This window comes from Muntiacus reevesi, chromosome 2, assembly GCF_963930625.1.
Source record: "Muntiacus reevesi chromosome 2, mMunRee1.1, whole genome shotgun sequence".
Lineage (NCBI taxonomy): Eukaryota > Metazoa > Chordata > Mammalia > Artiodactyla > Cervidae > Muntiacus > Muntiacus reevesi.
In genome coordinates this window covers 193,120,178-193,135,765 of record NC_089250.1, presented here as the reverse complement: position 1 = coordinate 193,135,765, position 15,588 = coordinate 193,120,178, and the positions used below count along the sequence as shown (strand labels likewise).

Genomic DNA, 15,588 nt, shown 5'->3' with positions numbered 1-15,588 from the left:
ACAGTTTCCTGACAGCTCAGTAGGTAAAGAATCTGCCTGCAATGCAGGAGACCCTGGTTTGATTCCTGGGTCGGGAAGATCTGCTGGTGAAGGGATAGGCTACCCACTCCAGTATTCTTGGGCTTCCCTGGTGGCTCAGATGGTAAAGAATCTGCCTGCAATGCAGGAGAGCTGGGTTCGATCCCTGGGTTGGGAAGATCCCCTGGAGAAGGCAGAGGCTATCCACTCTAGTATTCTGGCCTGAAGAATTACATGGACTGTATAGTCAATGGGGTAACAGAGAGTCTGACACGACTGGCCGACTCACTTCACTCCTTTGTGAAGTGGAGTAATCATAAGAGATATCAATGTTAACGCACAAAAAGCTTCAAAGAGTGTCAGGAGCATTGTAAGTCCTTAATATAGTGGTTCTCAAGGTATGATCCCCAAGACGGGCAGCATCAGTATCATCTAGGAGCCTGTCAGAAATGCAGTTCTCGGATCTCACTCCAGATTTATCCAATCAGAAACTTCAGGGATGGGGTCCAGCAATCCATTTTAAGAAAATTTCTAGGTGATTCCCACGCATGCTAAAGTTTAATACATGGTAACTATTAACAACTAGTGCTTGAGGCTGCAGAGACGAGCAGAGGGCAGATACGAAGGGTTTAGTAGCCTATTAAGCCCTAAGGTGCAGCGACATAGTAACGGTTCCTACCGGCCTCAACTCCAACTTCCCCTTCCTACTCCCTCAGCGCCCGCCTAGAGCTCCCGCCTCGCTGATTGGTGGGGTCTCTCTGGATCTTCACCGCCGATCCAACCTCGGAGAGCATAAATGGAGAGAGGCGGAACTAGGCACGGCTAGAGCGGCGCCCCTATTGGCTATAGACCACGGCGGGGACGGAAGTGCGCGTGCGCACAGGCGGGGCGCGCCCCCGGCGGCCGTTGAAAAATGGCGACTGTCGCCGAGTTGAAGGCCGGTGAGTGCGACTGGGAGGTCTACCTGGTGAAATGTGTCGGCCTTCAGTCTGTGAAAAGGATGAGGCGAAAGGAGGACCCGCGGAACACTAAAGTCAGCCTGTTCCAGGGTCGTTCTGCGGCGTCAGGGCCTGCGGAGCATCCGGCGGGTGTGGCGGCTGCACCTCGGGGCTCTAGGGGGTAGGGATGTGGTTGCATGGGGTCTGTTTTTAAACCGACTTTAAACTGGAGGAGGAGCCCCGGGATCCGCGGGTACCTGAGAGGTCTGAAGTGCTGCACCTTGCGGCTCAGGCTCATCTTTCTGGATCCTGCCGGGGGCGAGGCCTTGGACCTGGCCTTTTCCTCCGGACTGCTGATTGCTATACCGAAACAACCACTGTTGGTGTTCGGCCCCAACGTAAACCGTTTCCTTGGCTATCTCCCTGAATCCGTACAACCAGCCGCGAGGTGGGTCACCATTTTCCATGGGGAAAAACTGTAGGTAGAAAGGTGTCTGGCCTGACCATATTCTCCTGTGTTTTTAAGAAAATTTCCACAAAGAGTCGAGTCTTTTAAGCTGAGAACATTTGTATACCGTTAGTTTTGACGCAGATGTCCAGACAAGTAATAGTAATTATGGTTATTAGTCAGGCACTACCCAACCCCTGTGTTACCTAATTGATTTCGTATAACAACTTTATGCCTATTTCAGAGATTAGAAAATTGAGGCGCTGAGAGGTGAAACAGCTCACCCTAAGTAATTTAGCTAGAAAAAGGCAGAGAGTAAGAACTTGGGAGATGCTGCACAGGGTCTGCAGGTTTTCGTTACTGAGTGATACTCAGTATCTGCTAGTAAGACCAGTTCCAGTTTTCGGGAAATTTAGGCTCTAAATCAATGATTCCTAGAGATTTGTTGGAGAAAATGATTTGAGAGTACGATTCAGTTACTATTGATATAAATGTATATTTGTGGCCTCAGGCTGTTGAACAGTCATTAAAAAGGCATACCTTTAGGATTTCCCTGGTGCAGTGACACCACCCCCCTACCCCCCGCCATACACACACTGTGCAGCCGGCACAGGTTCTCTCCCTGGTCAGGGAACTAAGATCACACAGTGGGGCCAAAAAAAAGAGGCACACCTCTATCCACAAGCACACACTCGACATGAGTTGGTGTACCCTCTCCCCAGGAAACACACATCACCTGTAATGTTGCATGCTACTTCTGAGGATTTACAACTAGTAAAGAACCTGCTGCCAATTCAGGAAAGAGATTCAGGTTTGATCCTTGGGTCAGGAAGATCCCCTGGAGGAGGGCATGGCAACCCACTCCAGTGTTCTTGCCTGGAAAATGCCATGGAGAAAGGAGCCTGTAGGCTATGGTTCACAGAGGTGCAGAGAGTCCAATATGACTGAAGTGACTTAGCACACAGCACACTGTGTTTCCTATTGTTTATTATTTTACAATTTTGGTAAAAGATTGTTTAGTCCATGGGGTAGCAAAGAGCCCCACATGACTGAGCGACTTTCACTTTCACCACTTTCACTCCGAGGATATAAACCAGATTAAGAAGCTCTATCTGAAGAAATTGTCATGGTGCAGTGTTTTAATAACCGTGATAGTAGAGTGAAGGTCAGAATGGCATGGAGATTAGGGATGTATTACACAGATATAGGGAGCCCTTTAGGTGTTTTCTGCATTCCTCAGCTCTGAATGTGCCTAGTGTTCAAGAGAAATCTAATGAAAATGTTTGCCAATCATTTATATTACTTGGGCTTTCACCTTTTTAAAGCGCTTTCACTTCACATTTTCCTGCCTTACTTGGTTCTGCCTCTGAGACATAGAGCTCATATTGGAGAAGGCAAGTGAGGCAAGAGTTAGTGATCTAGCTCTGAGGTAGTGATGACATGCAAGGTTCCTAACTCCAAATTCTTTTCCTGGTTATTTTTGTTTTTGGCTGCTCTGGGTCTTCACTGCTGTGTGCGGGCTTTCTCAAGTTGCAGTGAGTGTGTCTAGTTGTGGTGGGCTGGCTTCTCCTTTCTGAGGCTTCTCTAGTTGCAGAGCATGGAATCTAGAGCAGACTCAGTAGTTGTGGCACATGGGCTTAGTTGCCACGTGGCATGTGGAATATTCCTGCCCCAGGGGTCAAACCTGTGTTTCCTGTGGTGGCAGGCAGACTCTTAACCACTGGACCACCAGGGAAGTCCAGCTTCTTAATTCTCATTTCTCTGCTGAATTTGAGGCTATGCTGTATGCATATACAGAGTAATTGGATATGTATAGGGGGGAATCTCTGTTTAATTTCCAAAGATGGAATTAGAGAACAGGGGTTTAGTAATGATTCCAACAGAATAAAACTGTACCTTCCCTTCCCTTCATGGGCCTGTTACACAGTCTGATTGGGTGATAACTACTTTTAACCTCCCTGCAAAGAAAGGTTGAGGAGCTGATCTAAATGTAAAGAGCAAGGAAGGTTAAAGTCTAGTCTAGATTTATCCCTTTAATCATATGACCCAGATTTTTATTGTTTATCAAAGCTTAAAAAAAGTTTCATGTCCATGCCTACATGAATACAGTCCCTGGGCTCCCTTTATGAATTGTCCTTATTGTGGTGTACTTATTTATAGCACAGTACAGTGTTAAACTATATTTATTACACCAGTAGTATACAGCAAGGGGTTTCCCTGGTGACTCAGTAGTAAAGAACCCACCTGCCAATGCAGGAGATTCCAGTTCAGTCCCTGGGTTAGGAAGATCCCCTGGAGAAGGAAATGGCAAACCACTATAGTATTCTTGCCTGGGAAATCCCATGCATAGAGGAGCCTGGCAGGCTTCAGTCTGTAGAGTTGCAGAGAGTCGGACACAGCTGAGCGACTGAGCGCAAGTACACAGCACAGTATTATAAAGCCTTTAGGCAGCATTTACTGAGCTCTTACTCTGTTCTAGGCACTATGGGTGAAATGTGTTGCTTCTCTGGAGTTGTGATTTAGCTGTTAGGGACCACATGGAGGGGAAAAAGTTTTTAGACAACTGTAAGGGATGATGCCAATTCAACCCTATCCATGTTATTATTTATAGCTAAAAGCTCATTATCATAACTACTGATATTTGTAGTAGTGACCCTTGCTCATCAAGGTGTTAGCTTACATTCAGCGTATATATCCCAGATTCCTTAAGATGGCATTGATAAGGCTACATGTTAGACTTCTAACTAGGCTTCAATTTTAAAATGTTACTTTTTTTTTTTAATATTTATTTATTCATTTTTGACTGTGCTGAGTCTGTTGCTGCAGGGGCTTTTCTCTAGTTGTGTGAGAAGAGGGCTGCTCTCCAGATGCGGTGCACAGGCTTCTCACTGCGGTGGTTTCTCTTGTGGAGGCACAGGCTCTAGGGCTTGCAGGCTTCAGTAGTTTTGGCATGTAGGCACGCTAGTTGCGGCTCCTGGGCTCACAGGCTCAGTAGCTGTGGCACATGGGTTTAGTTGCTCTGTGGCCTCCCTTCCTAGATCAGGGATGGAATCCATGTCTCCTGCATTGGCAGACAAGTTCTTCACTAGTGAGCCACAAGGAAGCCCCTAATCTTAAAGAGTTATAAGGCGTTAACTCATAGTTATCTTTAAAAAACAAACAAAACCCAAGAACAAAAGCTCATCTCTTTTGTTCAGAATGGGCCATTTCCCAAGGGTTCCAGGTATCAGTTTTTTACAAAAGACACAACATAATCCTTTTTGGAATGTACTTGTTACTTTCAATTATATACTTTCTAGACCAGAGATTTTTAGTGAAAGATTGAACCTGTCTCTTGGGCTTTCCAGGTGGCTCAGTGGTAGAGAATCCACCTGCAGTGCAGGAAATGTGGGTTGCATCCCTGTGTTGGGAAGGTCTTCTAGAGAAGGAACTGGCAACCCACTCCAGTATCCTTGCCAGGGAAATTCCATGGACAGGGGAGCCTGGCAGGCTATAGTCCATGGGGTCGCAAAAGAGTTGGACACAACTTAGGAAATAAACAGCAACAGAACCTGTCTGCAGTTGACAACTACTCTTGAAAAGATAGGAGACTCTGGGAGACAAGTTCAGGTCCTAGTGAGCTGAGTATAATTCTTCCCCCGTTTTCTCTTCACTAAACCTGTGTATCAGTCTGTAGCCTCTTACAGTGATGCTGTTGGAAAGATAAACTTAACATTTGGTTAACTAAATTAAAGTAGTAAATCATTGCAATTTGGGAACTTTATTTTTTATTGCAAATATGGCTTGTAGCTAATGTGATTATTGTTCAGTTTGTTGTATAGATTGAAAGGGTGTGATATTTTAAACATTTTGTTTTAAAGTTTGCCTAAGAATGGCAAAAATTGATTCTGTAACTGAAACATTAATACTTTATATTAAACAGTTTTAAAGGACACTTTGGAAAAAAGAGGAGTGTTAGGGCATTTAAAAGCAAGGATTCGTGCGGAAGTTTTCAATGCCCTTGATGATGAAAGTGAACCTCGGCCATCATTGTCTCATGAAAACTTTCTAATTAATGAACTAATTCGGGAGTATTTGGAATTCAACAAATACAAGTATACAGCGTCGGTCCTCATAGCAGGTAAGAGGTTATTTATTGTTAATCACCTGTGGTGAAATCTGCCTTTTCCCTTCCCCCAGTTCTCAGAAGGTGTTTAGCCTAGAAATCTAATTCCATTACCAAACGGTGTCATCTGGGACATAAAAATCCCATGGGTTCTTTTCATATCATAGCTTGAACAAGTTCTCATGATGTTTATTGGACTGTAGGAGAAAATGACTAAAGACTTAACCTAGGTGCATACTTTGAAAGTCATAATTTCTGATTTTGAGAATAAACAGTTACTTACATTTTGCCCTATGTGCTGTCAGTCTTTTTCCTATATATATGGTTTAAAAATACACACAGACTTAATATATATATTCTTTATTAAAAAATATAAAACATTGAAGATAAAGCCTCAAAATATTGCTCCCATGTATCGATTAGGCATGTATTCAGATGTATGTAAAAGCATTATATTTAAAAAGGCCTAGATAATCTATAGAAATTTCAAATCACTATGTTGTACACCTCACACTAAAATAATATTGTGAATCAACTAAAATTTAAAAAAGAAAACGATGAGGAAGGTAAACTCCAAGCTCATTCTAGTGATGAGAGGGAGAGAAATGGTACTGGGGGAAGGGGGTCAGCAATTAAAGTGAAATTTACTTTATCTGTTAAATTTTATTTCTTAAGAAAGAAAGCAAAAGAACTAGAAGAGTGTGGACAATAGTCAGGATTGGTATTGCTCCTAGGCTGGGGGAGATGAGGTTGGGAAGATGATCAAAGCACCCTACTTGTACATTACTTGATTCCTTTGTCCAACGTTTAACATATGCTTTAAGACTATTTGGTGCCTTGGAGATACGCCTCATGAAAGAAAAGAGATCATGAAGTAGATTTTGAAAGAATGGATTCCTTATTGTGATGCTGGAACTTTCCATTGGATAGATCTTTTGTTAATATTCTAGGTCTTTTATTTAATGTTAAGTATATACCTTAACTGAATAAAGACTGATGATTTTTATTGGTTTAAGGATCATCAGTGTCAGTATCTTCACTTTCCTCAGTTTGTTATAGATGGCTGTATAATATGTTACTACTCATAAAAGAAGAATGTGAAAATATCATCAATTAGATGTGCTGGACTTGTGGTTACCTAGAATGAAATACAGTGACTGTATTCAAGTTTCTACTTTTAAAAAATTGAGATGTACTTAGCATAAAGATACTTTACCATTTTTAGTATTTGGTCATGTGGATTTTGCCAGATTCACACAGTTGTGTGGCTACCGCCACAGTCACAATATAGAAATGTCTATCACCTCAAAAAAATTCCCTGTGGCCTTTTGTAGACAATTTCTTTGCCTACTCTCAACTCCTGTCAACGTCTGACCTGTTATTTTCTGTACCTGGTCATTTGCCTTTTCCAGAATGTTGCATAAGTGAAACTGTACAGGGTGTAGCATTTTGAATCTGCTTCCTTTCACTCCGCATAACGCATTTGAGACTATGCTGTTGTTTTCCCGCCTAAATAGCTTTCCATTGTATGGCTGTGTTGATGTATCTGTTATCAGCTGATGGACATTCCAGTTGTTTCTAGTTTTTGGCAATTAAGACTGCAGCTGCCATTAACATTCACTTAACGAGGCTTGTCTGAACATTGTTTTCAGTTCTTTTGGGGAAAGAGCTAAGAGTGGCTTTGCTGGGTTGTACATGGTAAGTATCTGCTTACCTTTGTGAGGAAATGCACCATTTTGTTCTCCTGCCAGCGAAGTTCTCCCAGTTGCCCTGAATCCTTGCCAGCACTTCATATTTAGTGTTCATTTTACTTTTAGATTTATTGCTAACAAATGGATATCAGCGCTGTCATGTATTTAATTTGTAGGCTTCTTAGAAAATAGGACTTCTCAAGCCTAGTATATAGAAACAGTCATTTCCCAACTCAAAATTGGGGGATTTAAAAACTGACTTTATATTAAAGATATGCATTTAACAAAGTAGGTATTTTGAAAGTCATAAAATCATAGTTGCATCTGTCTTGGTGTGTGCCATCATCATTCTTCTAAAATCTGAAAAATGTGTATACCTCTTAAGTGTGGTTTTTATAAAAATCCTATTTACTTTTTAGATTAATAAAGCCTCAGTGTTTTGTGATTTTCCCCCCAGAATCTGGTCAACCTGTAGTTCCACTGGACAGACAGTTTCTCATCCATGAACTAAATGCATTTGAAGATTCAAAGGATAATACAATGTAAGAAGTTTTTTTTAAAAAAAATAAGTTTTCAGATATTATTGTATTGGGGTCATAATTGTGTAGTGGTACTTTTATTTCATTTTAATTCATCAGGTATTTATTTGGGTCCAGTGTGTGTCTGACACTGTACCACATCCAAGGGATACAGCAGTAAGTGCTAAGATGCCTGTGGTTTCAGAGGATGAAGTACCCCTGCTTCATTCTGAGGGTTGTGTCTCTTGGCTTCTTGATCCATCCTTTTGTTTTTCATCTGAGGCTTTGCTCTGTCAATTGTTTTCTGCTTCGTATTTAATCTTCATCTTCTGCTTCCTTTATGTCAGCTTAGGAATGTACTTAATTCTCCCCTTTCCCCAAAAAACCTATTTTTACTACTGAAGTTAGTGAAAATCAACCCTCTGTTTTCATTTTGTTAGCTACATTTTTTGCCTTCTGTACATTAAAAATTTTCTCCTCATCATTTATACTGAAATATTTTGCCTTCTCTACATTTGAAATTCTCTCATCATTTATACTGAAACTCTGCTCTTGAGAAAGAGTGACCACTGTCTAATAGTTTCTTAGTTCTTTTTCTACTTTAATGTTTCCTAAACTTTTTCTAGAGGATCCCTGAATGGCAGAAAAAATAATACCTAGGAAACCTGGGAATATAGCTCAAAGTAGTCTCTCCCTAGCAAGAAATTTCTTTGAAATCTTATGTTTCTCATTCTAAAAGTTTATTGAATAATGTTTTCATTCTACTTCGTGATGTAATTGTTTTACCATAAAAACGTTTAAAATGACATGCCAATAAAGTTGAACTCTCCCTCCAATCATTGTGTAAAATGAATGTTCTGGAATCATAGGCTACCTTTAACCGCTACTTTGTATCAAGCCCCCAGCACTGAGAGCGGGAATATACCTATTTCCAATTTGAGAAGCTCAGTTTTACTTGAATTTCTGCAGTGTTTTGTAATATTAACAGCTCTTCCTTAAAACACTTGTTGTCACTTGTCTTTTATGACCCTTGACTGTCTTGGTTTTTCTGTCTCCCTAATGGTCATCTGAATGGTGACTGAACTAACTGACTAACTAGCTAATGGTCATCTCAGTTTCTTCACCAACTCCTGTAGGAAGGTTCTTTTAAATTGTGGGCACTCTCCCCCAAGATTTGTCCTTAACTTTCTTTTCTTCTTGTCCCTCTGCCCACTTTTCTTACCTAGTATTCTTGAGTCCTTAGTGATGCCGCCACACTGGTGACTGTGCCTTTAATCTGACAGATCTCATGAACTGTGGGCACACATTTCTGCTGGTATCTCAAACTTGGTGTGTCTAAAAATCAAGTCCGTTATTTTCATCTCTTCAAACCCCCCTTGTAGCTTCCTCATAGAGCCGTTCAGGTCCTTCCTTATCTCAGAGCTCACGGGTACTTCTGGCTCGTTCTCACTTCTCCACCAGGCACTGTGAGTTTCATCAGTTCTGCCTCTGTGGTTGTGCCTGTCTGTCCTTCACGCCCTGCACCGGGCAGTTCAGGAGGCCTCTTTCCCGTTTCTCTCCAGTCATGTTCTTTTCTGACTCGTGTTTCATGCTGCCAGCAGTTTGCCTTCTGAAAGACACTTATTGCTTTATTTGAAGCATTTCCACTGAGAAGATTTTAGATTTTAAAAAGTAATAAAGTCCATATACCAAGCATTAGGTGTAGGTGCCAGTGGAAGTCTGCAGTAGCACTCAACGGTCAGTAAATATTTTATTTAATATTATTTAATATTAATATAATTAATGATTAATTATAACAATTATTTTATAATTAATATAACAATTATTATAATTAATATAATAATTATTATAATTAATATAATTATTTAATATTAATATTTTTCAGTAAAAGTTTTAAAAATTTCACAAAATATAGGGTAAAGTATTTAATGATCTTATATTAGGTCAAGCCATGACACCAAGTGAGTTTGTGTCAAATTTATGAAGAAAATTAGTTTTTAGAGTTTCTGTTTTTCAAAATTGCAAATAAGGCATTGTGAAGCTGTACTTTAGAAACAATTATCACTATTTTTAACTCTGGATTTTTTAAAAAAGAAACCTGATATTGAAGTTGCAGATTAAATGAACTGGTTATATGTTTTCTCATAACATTTAAAAATAACATTTAAAAATATCTAAATCTTAACTAGATTTTATTGTAAATTTAGCAAATAGAATTTTTTTAATTTAAAAATCCCCTTTGATTAGTTAACATTTGGGGAAACAATGGTTTAAAGTTGACCAAGAGACCTATTTTATATTCCTGGATACTGTTTTTATAAGAGCTGAGGCATTTTATTAAATAGAGAAACCCATTCTCTTGGTTTCCTTGTGGAATGGAAACATTGCTTTTGTGTGCAATTAGTTATTTGTTGCTGTATAATAGATTACCCCAGAATTTGGTGGTTTAATATAGCAGACATTTATTTGTGGTGAGGAATCTGAGAGTGACTTCTGTGGCTTAGCCTCAGTCGTGAGGTTGCAGTTAAGATGTTGGCCGGGGGGCAGTCATTTCAAGTCCTGGCTGGGGCTGGAGGATCCATTTCCATGTGGCTCACTCACATGGCTGTTTGTTGGAGGCCTCAGTTCTTCACTATTCTGTACCTTTCCATAGGACAGCTTGAGTGGCAGCTGACTTCCCCAGAGTGACGGAGAGAGAAGGCAGGGGGATGCCACAGTGCTGTTGATGACCTGGTCTCTGAAGCTGGGAGTGCTGTCCCTCAGTGCCTGACTTAGTTCTAGAAAAAGTGAGTTCAGCTCACACTCAGGAGAGTAAGGCTGCCACATTTTGAAGAGAAAGGATATCATACTTTAAACTATCACACCTGCTAGTAAGTAGATAAAAATCTCAAAAAGACAATCCATTAAATTGATATTTTCTAACTGTGAGATTGGAAACAGGAGAAAACCTCTCTTTACTGTCATCAGAGCAGCTTCCATTGGTGCAGGGGCATCGGGCAGCACACTCCTAGGGAAAAATACAGGACTTGGGGTTCAGGTGTCAAGTTTGCTTACTATCCAAGCAGTCGTCTTGCGAATCCTCTGTGAGATGTGGTTTTCCCATTTATAACTTGGAGATGATGATTATGACATCACAAGATGAGGATAAAGGAAAGGAAAGAATGTAAACTGTAAAGTAGTTTTTAAAATTTTAGTTCTCACCCGACACCTATATGACTTACATTTGTGTACCATTTAATACATGCCAGGCACAGTTATAAACACTTGACATTTATTGACGTATTTGGTCCATGACTGCCCTATGAGTAGAGACTATACTTACCCTCATTTATAGAGGAAGAAACATTTATAAGGCTGGGGATATTAAAAATCTTGCTGAATCTTGAATCCTGTCAAGTGGCAGGGCCAGGATTTAAACCCAGACAAGGATTTATGAGTTCACTAAGTGTGTATTGTATCAGACAGTGTTAGGTAGTGGGAAATCTTATACTGGACTTGGAGTTAAAAAAGAAAAAAAAGCTGATTTCTGTGCATTGATTGAATTTGCTTTTCAGTTTAGATGAAATTTAACTTGTTAACATGTTTCCTATGGATTTTAAAATTATAGAGTCAAATTGTACATTTAAATTTCAAAAAGCATGAACAGTTTGCAATTTAGGTAATAACTATGCAACTTTTTTCTTTTAAGTCTAGTGAATTATTTGGCTATTTTGGTGTCAGAGACTACCTTTTACAGAATAGATATTTTAAAGTTTTTCCTGTTTATGCAAATTAATTGATTTTTATTTTCTTCCTGCTATAGACCTCTTTTATATGGGATTTTAGCTCATTTCTTGCATGGAACTAAGGATGACAACCAAAATACATTTCTGAAAGGGTCTTCATTCCAGCCTCCAAACCCAAATCTTGGCAGACAACCTAGTGGAAGAAAGCAAATGGGTATGAGTTTTCTGAGACTTATCACTCAGCTTTCAGCAAGTCTGTTTTTTTCCTATCTATTTTTACCTTTGAGGTAGTTTTTCCTAAGTTTTTGAGTCATAATTTAATTCCACTTATATCTAGTATAGTTAGCCTGTGTTATTTATCTTCAAGAAAAAACAAAATAGTTTTTGGAAAGACAATCTTGTGAGGAGCAGAGAGAAGACTAGACAAAATTCTTTGATATAATTTCTATAAAGAAGTATTGAAAAACTTGATTTTCACATAGATTTGTACTCTTTGAAGCAGCTTAGATCCTGAGCATCCTGAAGAAAGAGGTTTTTATCAAGTTATCTATTTTTTTCCCTCTCAAACTGAGAAAAGTCAAGATTGCTGAAAATAGAGCAGTCACAGGTTTATGTGTTGTCCTTTGCATTTTCAGGATTCTTTTTTGGTGGGGAGTGGGGTGAATATTCTTTGTGGTAATGTAATTACTCACAAATAAATTCTTGGGAGAACAACTCATATTTCTTTCAAGAATACTTAACTCTTCCAGTGAGCTTTCAGTTGTTTTGATTTTATCAAAACACTAAGACCTCAATTTGATAATCTAAATTGAATAGTTTATAGCTCAGTATTTCCAACTATGGTACAGCTGATCTCTCTTTTTAAGGACAGTCATAGATGGGGCTCAGGCAGCTGATTATCAGAACAAATATGTCTTGACTGTTGAAATAAACTTTTAAGAAACAGCTAAGTGCAGATTGTCTTTTGTAGTTTTTCTAAATTGCCATGAGCGATATTGATCATGTTAAATGTTTGCCATGTCTCTTGAGATCTGAAGGCAACGTGATTTCTTGGAGGTTAGTTCTGCCTTTACTAGGAGTTATCCTTCTGTTTATCTTAGAATTCTGAATTGATGGGATGTTGGAAATCATTCCCATCCCTTATTTTGCAGTTGAGAAAACCAAGCCTAAGAGGCTCACTGCCTGTAGCTGGTCATTTTTAGCAGAATCAGCACCTTTGATTGCCATTCCTGTGCACTTTTCCACTTAAAGAATATGAGAAGTTTTCCTAGTTACTTTTTTAAGTATTGGTAAAGAACTGCCGTTATTGCCTACTATTTGGCAAGAACTTAAAAAGCAAAACCAAGCACCCGGTACAAGAGTAAATCTCTAAACATCAATGATATAATGTAGCATTCCCTCTAACCTCATCTCCTTGCCTCTCCCTAACACCTCGATTTCCCTCTCCTTCACAGAAGGTAGTGCTGTTAGCTTGGTGGGTGTCCTTCAGGGGTCACTTCTATTTATAGGCACTGTTTCTGTACATGTTATCCTACATTTTGTTTTTTCACATGTTATCAATTTATGTAAATCTGCTTCTACCTCATTCTTAAATTCCTGTATAGTCTGTAGTATTCTGTGGTACTACTGCTAATCACTCTTTGCTAATGTACTTTTGTATGTTTTAAATTTCTTGGTTTTACAGTATTCCAGGGTAGTATTAGCATTTCTCTTACGTGCATACCTTGAAGTAAAATTGATTCAAATATTGCATATTAAAAAATGTGGTAGATACTGTCTAATTCTCCTCCAAAAAGGCTTTACCATTTTACGTGTTTACCAAGAATATATGATAATACTAGTTTCTCTATTTAATTGTCACCAGTGGATAGCATATGCATGAACTCTTGTTAGCACAGCAAACCTGTAACGTTGGTATTTTTAGTTGTAGTGGGAGGGGAGCAGAAACAGGAGAGTGCTAGAGAGGATGCAAGAGTCCTGGGGTTACCTTGGCTCCTCCCTGTAGAAAGTGCCAGAGACATCAAAGAATAGAGTTGAGGTCATCAAAGCTTTGGATGCCTGTTCTGTGGAAGACTCAGAAAGGAGGATGCATGCACTAATAGGAGAACAGTGATATTCACAGATGATTTTTCTTGTCAAAAATGTTCTTGGCACAACAGGGACAGTGAAGAATTGTTAACCCCAAATTGCATAAGGTTTCTGTAACATATTTAAGCATCCTATTTACTTTCTCAACAGCAGCTTATTGTGTGAAGGATACATTTTATTTGACAACATTGAGAAAGTTACAAAGATATTAAAATAATTCTTCAGATTAAATAGCTTCTATTGACATAAACTCAATCCAGGTGAAACATAAAACAAACTCTCTTTTGTTTGAAAATGAGTCCAAAGCATGCCATCATGAAAGCACTTTTTTTTTTAAAAGATTTCTTTGTGTTTTTTTGGCTGTGCTGGGTCTTCGCTGCTGCTCCTGGGCTTTCTCTGGTTGCAGCAAGTAGGAGCTGCTCTTCATTGTGGGTGCGCAGGCTCCTCATTGCGGTGGCTTCTCTTGTCGTGGCGCACAGGTTCTAGGTGTGCTGGAGCAGGACTTGTGGCACAAGGGCTTAGTTTCCCCACAACTCAACAAAAATTGCCCTCTTGTTTTTGGCCGAAGACTACTTCCTACAATTTCCGTGGATGGTTTTCTGAGTTTGGTAGGAAGTTTTCTTCTTGCCACAAGAGGGTGCTGCTGGGAGGATTTCTATTTGAAGAAGAGTTTTTTTTTTTTTTTTCTTTTTCTTTTTAGTTAACTTTGGCATCCCTCAAAATACTAATTGAAAATACAGTCCTTTGTTGTGAATTCCAATCCTTACATACAGTGTAAGTTTGTAAGTACTTACCCATGAGTTTACTCCAGGGTGTACTCTTTTCACTTAAAAAAATAATAATAATAAGTCCCTAGTACTAAACATTTCCCATTTCTTCAATAGTGTTTAAAAAAAAAAATCCAACATTTTTTTCACTGTCCTAAGCCATCTAAAGACCTTGTATGAGACAAATATGTAGTACTCTAAAATATGTATAGTTAAGTCTGCCTGCTGCCCATTTTGACTTGGGTGAGCACTGACCTTCGCTTGTATTCTTGCAGAAGACCACTTGCGGAAGGAGCAGGGGAGGGGCACTGATACTGAAAACCTGCACACTTCTCCCTCAGTGAAGAGATGACACTTCCAACTGGGGCATCTTTTATCTTAAACTTGTATGTATTAAATAACTTATTTATTCTCCCAATGTGACCAGAATTCATTGCTAGTATTATACTTTGTAAAAACATGAAGTTTCTACAAAACCTTTAGCCCCTCATGTTTTACTGCATTTGTGAATAAAAGCTAACTCTGTCATCTAGTTTACCAGATTTGACTTGAAAGAAAATGTGTGGTTTTTAGGACGATTTTGAAGGTCCCTAAATCTGTGAGAAGTGAAAGGGGTTTTTTTGTACCCTATAAATTCTTCTAAAGAAAAAAATCAAGTACTTCTAGCTATATGCTCTGTTCTGTTTTTGGCTGTGCTTCGCGGCTTGTGGAATCTTAGTTCCCTGACCACGGATTGAACCTGGGCCCTGGCGCTGAAAGTGCTGAGTCCAAACCACTGTACCTTCAGGGAGTTCCCTGCTCTGTTCTTCACCATGGCATATTAATTAAATTTCTTTCAGGCTGGAATAATGTGGATTTACAGGAAAATGCATTCATTAAAAAAAACCCACACACATTTAAAAGAACACTAAAGCCAGAAAAAACTAATTCCTATAAAGTTTGATTGGGGGGGGGTGAAACTAGCTATTTTTTAGATAACCGTTTTTAAGTAGGTTTAAATATCTGAATTACTATCTAAAATTGAACTTTAAAACTTGGTAACAATGTACTTTTTATTTCCTTAATAAACAATTTTGGCTTCTCCTAGAAGATTTAATTAAAAGGTGGGGGTGGGGGAAAATTCTTTTAATTTTTCTGTAAGTAAAACAAAGAGTTTATTACTTGAAGAATGTGGAATAAGCATGATGAGACAGGCTTTAGGAGAAATACCAGAAAGTACCTTTTAAAAGATGGCATTGTTTATCTTCTTTGTGGCCCTCAGTTGTGCAGTTACCAGATGAGCTCTGAAAG

At 39.2% G+C, this 15,588-nt stretch overlaps 1 protein-coding gene across 2 annotated transcripts; it reads left to right on the top strand.

The window, feature by feature from the left end:
• The first annotated feature begins 871 nt into the window (after window positions 1-871).
• CEP20 (centrosomal protein 20) lies at window positions 872-15,379 on the top strand. 2 transcript variants are annotated; one of them, XM_065924401.1, is made up of 5 exons: window positions 872-959; window positions 5,327-5,524; window positions 7,658-7,742; window positions 11,521-11,657; window positions 14,574-15,379. In XM_065924401.1, exons 1-5 carry the CDS (start codon window positions 932-934, stop codon window positions 14,648-14,650), a joined length of 525 nt encoding a protein of 174 aa, XP_065780473.1. In that variant the 5' UTR covers window positions 872-931; the 3' UTR covers window positions 14,651-15,379. The 2 variants fall into 2 exon arrangements, with proteins under 2 accessions (XP_065780473.1, XP_065780474.1); XM_065924402.1 differs by lacking the exon at window positions 11,521-11,657.
• The last annotated feature ends 209 nt before the right edge of the window (window positions 15,380-15,588 follow it).

What these genes read in the sequence shown, in the direction of transcription:
- CEP20 (XM_065924401.1), top strand. Translation starts at nt 932, where the DNA reads ATGGCGACTGTCGCCGAGTTGAAGGCCG. An exon ending in TGTCGCCGAGTTGAAGGCCG is followed by an intron (nt 960 to 5,326) that starts GTGAGTGCGACT and finishes TATATTAAACAG; the next exon opens with TTTTAAAGGACACTTTGGAA. An exon ending in TAGTGGAAGAAAGCAAATGG is followed by an intron (nt 11,658 to 14,573) that starts GTATGAGTTTTC and finishes GTATTCTTGCAG; the next exon opens with AAGACCACTTGCGGAAGGAG.